A 10,795-nucleotide genomic window follows, 5' to 3' on the forward strand; every position below is an offset into this window, starting at 1 on the left:
AGACATAGTTATTAATCAATAAATCTTGGTCTGTTAATAAATTAAACAGACACAGAATGACATACTTGTTAATCAAGTAATCTTTACTGTATTGTTCAAGTCAAACTCATTAGGGTTTTTGGAACCCTAATTTCTTGAAAAAAAATGTTAGATTAAGTAAAAGATTATGAACATAGAAGTTAATGTGGATAGATCGGAAGCTCACTAAGCTATTACGACTGTTAAAGAATCTCATCCCAAGATTTCCAATGCGCCACGATGTTCACTGCAATGAGGGTTTCTCATAGTCACATTCGGCGGTTGTCCATGTCGCTGGTGTTGGAACCTCACAGCCTCAACGTTCGATTGGTCGAGGATGTGGAAGCCATCGAGAGATTTCTTAACTAGAAAAACTTTGCTTGAATGGTCGGATGAAGGAAACAATGTAAACGAAGTGTGCTATATAAGGGTATCATTTATTAGGTAGATGATAACCAGGCTGTGACATGGATGGGTAGCTACAGTAACAGTTTAGCTTTTCTCACACGTTGGATTGATAAGTACGCATTGTAACCGAACAACCGTCTAAAATCAATCGGAATTGCGTAATTAATAGGTAATTTGAAAGTTGAGGGACTAATTGCTCAAAAGAAAAACTTGAGTGACCAATCTGGGACACATCCAAAACTTTGTTGTGCTACAGTGTCAATGTTCCTTGTTATACATATATATCAATTATGTTATTTTGTTGTATATTATTTTTCATCTCTTGTAATTTGTATTTTTTTGTTATATGGTTTTTGACATTGTAGTCACCTTGCTCCTTCCTCCATTTATATGACAGTCATGATCAACATATGGATATATCATATGCATCTATTATTCAAGAACACAAAATAATAATGATGATTTTATATTAAAAATTATTTTCAATATTTTTTTGCATTTTTTATCATTGCAAATGAACATCTCATCATGTTGTCAAAGTTTTCTAATCATATACATCCGAGTAAAATATTCATTAATAACGAAATTATACTTTTATAATTACATTAGTTACAAACCTCGTGATGGAACCGAATAAAATATTATAGGATATTAGAAACTAAGATCATACATTTTCAACTAACTGTATTAAATAAATTTGAATAGAGCAATCTTTCTTTTTGCTTCAAATATACAACCATAACTATTTTCTTGAAATGTAAAGAAAGTAGAATAAAAAAATATGTTAATATAAATGGAAACTATGAAAATCACTCAAATACTTATTAGGCTTTCATAAGGTTAATTATCATATTCATCTGTACTTCTTCAATATTTTATCATTCAAACTCTTTCTTTCATTATGAGTAATCAAGAATGAACTACTCTTCTTATACACGCGAAACATTTCAATAAATCAAGTAGTTAATTAGCATATGTTGAAATGGTGGGAGTTTTAAATTAATATGGTTCAAGATATATGATTTATCTTTGACCATATTGATTTGGATGACATCTTTTATAATATATATATATATATATATATATATATATATATATATATATATATATATATATGAATTTATAATTTATAAAAATAATCATATTCACTTTTTTTTACTTCATATTTTAATGTATTAGGTGTAAGACCCATGTATTACATAAGTTCATTTAAAAATAATATGAAAATTCTAAACATGTGAAAAAGTTTGAATTTATAAGAAAAATTAGAAAAATATTGAAATATTAAAATTAAACCCTTTTTTCAATTTTAAATTTAAACAAATAATTTAGATAAATAAGCAAAGGAAACTAATGAAGTTTTAATTTAGAAATTATAAAGAAAGTCAATTATTAAAATTGATATGTATTTATTATTACATTTATTTTAATTATTACATTTAAATATTATGTGGAATTTAATAAAATGAAAAAAAAAACCACGAAATGTATGTGGACAAATTTTTAGAGAAAATAACTATAAAATGATATATGACCAAATCAATGAGAGGGTGACATGTGGCAAAAAGATTTTTAATAATTAGAGTATATATATTTAAATTAAAGCCCTAGAGTTTCACCCTGCTCCCGAGTTGTAGCAAAGAAAAAAAGAGAAGAGAAAAGAAAGTAAGGAGAGAAAAGAAGAGAAAAGAAAAGAAAAAGAAATTTGTCTTTTGTGCTCCCGAGTTGGAGAGAAATGGAAGGAAAGTTAAACATTTTGTTCTTTTTTCCAAATCCTTCCAAATCGGAAGGAAAGTTACACTACAAGAAAAGTCCTTATTAGTGACCAATTTTTTAGTGACTACCTAAATTTTTGTCACTAACAACATCATTTAGTCACCAAATATTTAGTCGTCACTGAATTTTGGTAATCCTTCAATTTTAATGACCAATTCTATGTGGTCGTCACTAAATCGGTCACTAAACCATGAATAAAATTAAAATACTTTCTTTCATATCATAATAACTATTAGTGACTAAAAATAATGGTCACTGTGTTAGAGGGCTAATGACAAAAAATAATGGTCACTTCATTGAAGGTTAAGTGACCAAAAATATTGGTCACTAGCTACTCTTTGTTATTCGACTTAAAAGTTATGCAGATAAAATTTGACCACGCAATAGTGGTCACCGAATTACAAAATGAAAAACTATTAGTGACCACAAAATAATAGTCACTAGAGCTTTTGTTTTCTTTCATACATAATTTTCCAAAAGCTCATTACATTTGACTAGTCCTTATCTAAGTTCCTGAGCACTATCCATAGCTAACCAAAACCCTTTTATTAAGCATATTTAGTATACTACCCTTCTCACATATACGCGACCTAAAATCATTTTTGGACCTTTTTTTTGTGGTGTTTCATAAATAAAGAAATTATTTTTCCTTTTTCTATTTTCCATTATTATAATATATGGAGGAAAGCGTTGAGATGATTTTTTCATCGTAATGTTCAAACTCTAGAGTGAAAAGTCATCCCGCCTCTCGTCAACACATCTCTCCTCATAGTTTGCCCTAATTCGACATACCAACAATTGGCAGTTCGGCACCAATGTCGTCGGTCTATCGTCGCTCCACACCCTCCCATCGACGCACCTCTGTTCTCCACTCGATGTCAAACAGGTACTCTTTTCTCCGCTCCGACCATCGATGTATCTACATCTATTGCTCACATGTCGCATAGTAGCTAATCAATCGACTCCCTGATTCCATTATACCAAATAGTAACTAAAAGTTTGATTTTCTATCATTAACCTAAACGTGATCGTCTTCTCTCTCGCCTAACAGTTGACTCTCCTCCACATCGTTCCTTTCCAAATTCGCAGCTCCATCCGTCGCCTCCTACATCTCCGGCTGTCCCACCCTCCCACGCCTCCGACACCACCATCGCACAGCAGAACTCTGACTCATCTTCAGGTATCTAGTCCGTTCTTCAGTTTTTCCTGATTTCTCTTTATTTTTGCTGAAATCGATGCTCCAAATCTGATGAAATTGGCGATTTCTCGGAAATCAAGAATGAAATCGTTGATATGAAATTGTTTGTTGATTTCTTAAAATCGTGATGTTCTGATGAAATTGTGTGCTGATTTCTCCACATTTTATGTTTTGATTCGAGTATAGTTGTCAATTACGTGAAAAGGAATACAATCATTTTTCAAATTTCTTTCTCTTCTCATTAATCTCCATCTTATAGCTTCTATCTTGTCTTGAGATTAGATGAAGAATGAAAGTTGCTCTTTTCTTCTTGTTAAAAATATAGTACTTGTGGTTTTGATACACATTTTGTTTCATCCATGAATACATGCTTTCAAAATGATAAAATCTATTACGTTCTTGTGTTTGATGACGTTAAAGGATCTTCAGATGCTAAGGAGCAGAATCAAAAAGCCCACACACATTCCCAGGAGTTGGAGAAGCAGGTATGTATGCAATGAATTAATTTTTATCAAATTATGTCATGATTTGCATTCTGTTGTAGTTTATAGGTGTTTATTCCTTATTATAGGTGGAGAAACTATGGTTGGAATTGAATCTCAAACTCAGGTTAAGGGAGGATTTGGAAACTAGATCGAAAGAATTGGATCAAAAGATGATTGATATAAATCCAAAGCTTCAAGAGGTAAGATTTTCTATTATTTTTGTTTTTTTATGCATTAGTAGTATACCTGAATTGGAATTCAGCTCCATTCCATTCCGACATTTGGTTGCAAATGATTAATGAGTTGAATTCCACTAAATCCTACAAGCGACAAAATTCAACTTTCCTTATATAAAGTCATGGAATTCAATTCCAATCTCCCGCACTTGTAAACTGAAATTCAACTTTCCTTGCAGAAACTCATGGAATTCAATTCCAACCAAACGTGATCATGGAATGTAATGAATCATTCCATTACCATGGTCATTCCATTCCATGTAACTAAACATACCCATGGCTAATGATATCTATTAAATCCTACAATTAATTTAATTTCTAATTTTCTACAGAAAAATTAATGTTGACAAAAGATCAAATAACACTTAAACTTGTAGATTTTGGATTAGCAAGATAAGATACAATTAGTTACCGAGATAATGATTGCCAAAATAGGGGCATATCATTGGATGGCTCCAGACTCCAGAGTAATTTTTTACTGTATGCTTTAATCTTTTTTTTTTGTCAAAGATAAAGGTTTTAAATGTCTTTTTTATTTTTCTAACAATTATATAGTATTAGGACACGACGGCAAGGAGAAAAGAAGCATTACAACCAGAAAGTAGATGTTTATAGCTTTGTAATTGTATCATGGGAACTTTTACACAACAAACTACCCTTTGAGGGTATGTACAACCTCCAAGCTACTTATTCTGCAGCTTTCAAGGTAAAAAAGTAATTTTATATTATCTCCTAAAGGGTAAAATAGTAAAACAAGAGGGGTGTAATTATAATACTTACTTGCTTTTTATCATTCAGAATGTGAGGCCAAGTTAGATGGAAGATCCAGATTCTCGACCAAACTTCAGTCAAATCATACAAATGTTACATTATTTTTCGATAATTTTGAGTTTTCTAGTTAATCAGCTAGTGATTTCCATGCTTAGAACAGGTGGTTTTCAAACGGTAAGTACTAGTTTTAAGTTTTAAAAGTTAATTGCTATCATTAATTTTATTTGTTAATGAAGTGTTATTTTGTTTTTTCAGCCATTAAAACAACCAGAAGCAACACCATGTTATACTCCATCACTTGGACTAGGAATAGTCAACACATCATCTTTGACTCACCAACCTCAACCCGCTTCTTTGGGGCTCTTCTTTTTGCTACTGCTAACACTACATGTAAACATTAATCTCTTCCTTGATAATGTCTTTTTGATATATATATATATATATATATATATATATATATATATATATATATATATATAGATAGATAGATTAATGAATATTAGTTTGCATATTTTGTGCATATCTTGAAGAGAGCAACACAAGGCCTTTTGTGATATCAGAGGAGGTAGATATTTTTTCCCCAATTCCCATTAATTCATAAATTCTTGAAATTTTTCATTCAAATGATGGGGCATGGCAACCTCATAAAGTATTGCAAGAAATCTTTCAAAATTAGCAAGTGTCTTTGGAAATGCCAAATCACAAGGAGGTAATTTTTACAACTCTTTTACATTTTGATGTCTTTTTTCATTACTTCTCTTGCACTCTTTATGGTTTTGTTATATGTTGATGAAAGATCAAACGAGACTCGCAAAATTGCATAAAGCATATATTATGATGCCATCAACAGGGGATCTCACTTTTTTGGTATGAATAATTACAAAATCTTTGAGTTTTTAGTTTATAAAATCATAACCAAAATTGTAGACTTTATGATATATAACCATCTGGATGCAATTCGCTTCTACTTTAACAAATCAAAGACCACAAGAAAAGTTGGACCTCCTTCGCATTAAAGATACAAAAGCAGTACATTTCTTTAAATCTCTTTCATTTTATAAACATTGTTGTTGTCAATTGTCATTATAATGTCCATAGTTAATAATTAGCATCAACTTTAATTGTAGAGATCAAGGACGGCATATCATGCTTGAAAGCAGCAGAAAAAGGCCGTGGATTGCAATGAAACTTAACATCTACTTATCTTACTCTTATTTGTCTTCGACTCTTTGTTTGCAATGAGATTCAAATTTTTTATATTTTCATGGTAAAGAAGAGGTTGAATCCATCTTCTTTGAATATTTTGTATAATCCTTACTTTGTCTAAATGTGAATATATGATGTTACTTTTTAGTCATTTCGGTACTGTATATTGTGGGTTTGTTCAAATTTTAGAACAATTTATGTTTATCTTTTGACGAGTTTTTATGGCAACTAGGTGGATAAATCAGTGACGACTTTTTATGGTCACTAATTGGTTAAACCGGTGACGACTTTCTATGGTCACTAATTGGATACACTATTGACGACTTTCAATGGTCACTAGTTGGATGAGACAGTGACAACTTTTTATGGTCATTAATTAGGAAAAACAGTGACGACTTTCATTCATTAGTGACAACATTTAGTGACGAAATGGGTCGTCATAGATTTAGTGACTAGTATATTTTAGTCACTATTTAGTGACCACTTTTATATTTTCGTCACTAATCAGTTTTTGTGACGGACCTATAGTGACGAAAAGTGACAAACAAATTTTTGGTCACTAAATCATTTAGTGACGACTCCTTCTATTGTTAGTGACCATTTCGTTTTCGTCACTAATTTGCATATTTTTTTTGTAGTGTTAGGAGGGAAAGTGATCCTTTGATTTTCTTCCACTTCCTTCTTTTAACGAAACTCAGAGGAACCAATTTCTCTTACTTTTTTCTCACTTCCACCCATTTCGTTTCTTTTCTCTCCATAAGTTGAACTCGAGAGCGGAGTGTTTATGATTGATAAGAACATCCCCATATGACCTTCTCACAGTTTTTTCCTCAAAAGCAAATAGTAAAATAAATAAATACTGTGAAAGCTTGTTAATTTCAAACAAATGGTAAAATAAATAAATGCTGTGAAAGCTGTTTAATTTCAATGCTTTTGACAGATTCATTAACCCTTTGAAATAAATAAATACTGTGAATGCTTTTTAATTTCAAGGCTTGAATCATTATATATCATTTTTAATCTACTTTCTCTATTTGCTAGATATTGCACAAGTTTTGGAAAAAAAATGTTTATATTTATTATTATATGTTTGCTTTTCTCTTTTATTTATCTCATTTTTATTACTTAATACCTTTTTATAAAATATCAATATATTCTAATTTAGAAAATGGAAGAGATAAATATTGCGTAAGTAACTACGTAACAAAAATAGCACTATATATGTTAACTATAGAAAATAATGAAATTTAAATAAAAAGTAAAAAACATAATTTATAGGTATACGTTCTTTCAGGAGAGTACAAAAGGAAATGTGTTACAATTTTGCTTGTCGGAGCGTATATAAAATTGTGAAAGAGTCCAATTTAATGTTTAAAAGAAGTAGTTGCCACTAATTAGCTAGGCAGAAGCATCTGCAACTTTATCATAGCCCAAACTCGTTTATATCGACAATTGTTACAGGGAATAAAAATGAAACGTATGTTAGGTAAGAGACTGATAAAGTTTTTATCAAGCAAAGACGATAGCTCTGTTTGCAACTAGTTAAAAACTATATTAAGAAGATACACTGAAACATGGAATTAAGATCCAACAACATGTCTACCCATTTGGTCTTTCTGTGGTCAAAATTAAAAGCTATGGTGATCAAGCGGCAACTTCAATGGTGTGATGTGGCACATATAAAGGAGCCTGAGGTTCAACAGCTACAATTTTGTTTGATTTGGCAACCACCGGAAGAATATCAGAATTAATTAAATTTTCCAGCTTCAAAATATCGACGGTTTTCTGATCTTTATGTTCTGGGATCTTTTGTTCCTCCTTTTGACTGATTTTTGCTTCCAAAGTTAATATCTTTTCATTGGTAAGTGGCTTCTTGTTTTTGTACACAAAATATAGTATCATTTGAAGAATACCGAAGGTGAATCCAAGTACATTTGGAATCTAAAAAACAGGTTAAAACAACACAGATCAATACAAAAAAGAAATAGCTAAAATTATTGGACGAAAACCAAACACAAATAATTTGGTAGTACCGCAATGTTGAAGTCAGCAAGGAGTAGGCCATAAAAGAACCACATGACGGCACTGATCGTTAGTGCAAAAGAGAGTAGAATTGGCATGTACTCTACGCTTTTTGTTTTAATCACTTGTCGCTACAGAAAGTAAAATGGAAATAATTAAAAGTACGTATTCATTAATTATGAAACATGTACATAAAATATAAATATCAAAAAAGTTATTTATTTCTTTAAATTTAGTACGTACCACCACTCCCATAGGTGCAACGAAAACACACAAAGAAAATACAAGGCAAATCCATCCAACTATCACAGTACGAGTACCTCCACTTGCAAGGAGCTGAGTTAGGAGGAGAATCAATCCAAATCCAACGACTATCAATAACCCAATTAGCTTCAGACTCTCCATCTGCATAACAAAAATATAGTCTTCATGAGGGCAACAAATATGAAAGTATACTTTAACCGAAGAAAAAGATTAATTAGTACATACCCTAGCCTTCTTTGGTGCATAAAAGAGAAAAAAACATATGTACAATGTCTCGATAAAGCAACCAACTGAGTTAATGGTGATGAGAAGCATGACATTGGTCTTGAGCAAAGCGTAATATATCCAAAGCATGGCACTAAATAACCCGACAACATAAGGTGCTGACTGAAACCCTTGAGTTGATTTCTTCTTATAGACCTTATAGAATGTCGGTCTGTATTTTGTCAGAGAAATTGTTCAAATTATAGCCATATACGAAGTTATTAATTAAGAAAAAATCAAATTTACTACGGATCAAGAAGATGTCAAAAGAACTTACATTGGTGCAAGGAATACCAAAAATGAAATAATATTTCCTACAAAAATGTTAAAGAAATGAAAACGGTTAGCAATATCAGTTCAAAATTAATTGTATATATTTTTGGGGATCAAGTAAGTCTGCATTGAGACTTGTAAAAAAGGGATATGTGATCCCATGTGTTTATATATATATATATATATATATATATATATATATATATATATATATATATATATATATATATATATATATATATATATGAAAGAAATATTTGGCTGAAAGGTAATAAATTTTAAGTCAAAAAACAGAAAGAATCATTATATGAGTCGAAAATAACATAATTCACAAAAATAAACCCGAAAAAACGTCTTGATTATTCATTTTATCAGTGATTATGTTGTTATTTATTAAAATTGTCCGTAAAATGAATTTAAAATGAATAAATAGGGTATTTTTTCTGGAATTGTTTCTTGTCAATCATGTTACATTATATTATCTAATGACCTATTTTGTAGGTTCGTTAAAAAAATATGCACATAAAAAACTTATTATTTTTCCTATCAAAATTTTCCGTCTTATTTTATCCAGATTATATATATATATATATATATATATATATATATATATATATATATATATATATATATATATATATATATATATATATATATATATTTGTGAACCCATATTTTTGCACGAACCATTATGAAAATACGAACTTTTTTGTGTGATATTTTTTGTTAAAAAAAATGGCATAATGCATCAATTCGGTTCTATAGAAGTATATTTGCAAAAAAATAAGGCAAAACAAATTCACAAAAAAAATGTGCATATGTACATTTTTTACGAGCTTGTTGAATTTCCGACGTTTGTGCACATATACACATGTCGTATATGCATATTTTTTTCTAGATTTTTTTTATAAATTTGTTTATATAGAGACGATTTGGTGTGTTATGTTTTTTTTTTAATAAAAAGTTACCACAAAAAAAGTTTGAATTTTAGGAGTGGTTCGTGGGAATTGGTTCACAAAAGATCCGGAACTATATATATATATATATATATATATATATATATATATATATATATATATATAGAGAGAGAGAGAGAGAGAGAGAGAGAGAGAGAGAGAGAGAGAGAGAGAGAGAGAGAGAGAGAGAGAGAGAGAGAGAGAGAGAGAGAGAGAGAGAGAGAGAGAGAGAGAGAGAGATTATATACCAAGAAGGCCAAAAGCAAGAGTAAGGTGAGCCAAGTTTCCCGTCATCTCCTTGGTTGATTAGTAATTTATTATCAATACAGGTATATATATCTCTGCTTTAACAAACTAAGACTTGAATGTGTTTAGAGAAACTAGGCTTGTCTAGCTCTTTTCTTGTTAATTATGAAAAGAGTAGCTTATGAAAAATAGTGGAAGGGTGCCCTTCCTTTATATAGGAATAGAAAAGGTTTGAAGGTGATGGGCCATTAAATCAAATCAACGAAAATAAAAAATGTTTTTTTAAAGATCACAATGCTCAGCTTTTTCACTGATTTGTTTGCGACGTAAATTTTCCTTTACATTTCTTTATAAACAAAAAATTATATGTATATCTGCGCGTTAAACAGAAATAAAATTATATATTATTTTTTCTAGACTTGCTGTAAATATGCAAAATTAATTGTAGTCTGTCCTTAGAATAGATATTATTAGTGTAAACTAAAGTTCCATCTAAAAGTCCAACAAAATAATCTAACCATCTTTTTTTGTGAATTATATATAGATAGCACAACACTAAAAAAAATAGAAAACACTTTTATATAAATTACCTCAAAATAAAAAAAAATTTGAAAAATAAATAAAAGTAATAATAGTACAAAGATAATATTTGAGAAACATAATTTTATATTT

The 10,795-nt window shown here is 30.1% G+C and overlaps 1 protein-coding gene across 1 annotated transcript; it reads right to left on the reverse strand.

Annotated features, from left to right (window-relative positions):
• Positions 1-7,492: 7,492 nt before the first annotated feature.
• LOC145107743 (bidirectional sugar transporter SWEET14-like) lies at positions 7,493-10,300 on the reverse strand. The gene is made up of 6 exons (XM_079044694.1): positions 10,126-10,300; positions 8,926-8,962; positions 8,610-8,820; positions 8,364-8,525; positions 8,132-8,251; positions 7,493-8,039 (listed from the first exon to the last, which is right to left on the reverse strand). Exons 1-6 carry the CDS (start codon positions 10,169-10,171, stop codon positions 7,743-7,745), a joined length of 873 nt encoding a protein of 290 aa, XP_078900820.1. The 5' UTR covers positions 10,172-10,300; the 3' UTR covers positions 7,493-7,742.
• Between the last annotated feature and the right edge of the window lie 495 nt (positions 10,301-10,795).

The sequence above is a fragment of the Lactuca virosa genome, chromosome 4 (assembly GCF_052849685.1).
Source record: "Lactuca virosa cultivar CGN04683 chromosome 4, Lactuca_virosa_CGN04683_v6, whole genome shotgun sequence".
Classification (NCBI taxonomy): Eukaryota; Viridiplantae; Streptophyta; class Magnoliopsida; order Asterales; family Asteraceae; genus Lactuca; species Lactuca virosa.

What these genes read in the sequence shown, in the direction of transcription:
- LOC145107743 (XM_079044694.1), bottom strand. Translation starts at nt 10,171, where the DNA reads ATGACGGGAAACTTGGCTCACCTTACTCTTGCTTTTGGCCTTCTTG. An exon ending in TCTTGCTTTTGGCCTTCTTG is followed by an intron (nt 8,963 to 10,125) that starts GTATATAATCTC and finishes ACATTTTTGTAG; the next exon opens with GAAATATTATTTCATTTTTG. An exon ending in TTGCTGACTTCAACATTGCG is followed by an intron (nt 8,040 to 8,131) that starts GTACTACCAAAT and finishes CCTGTTTTTTAG; the next exon opens with ATTCCAAATGTACTTGGATT.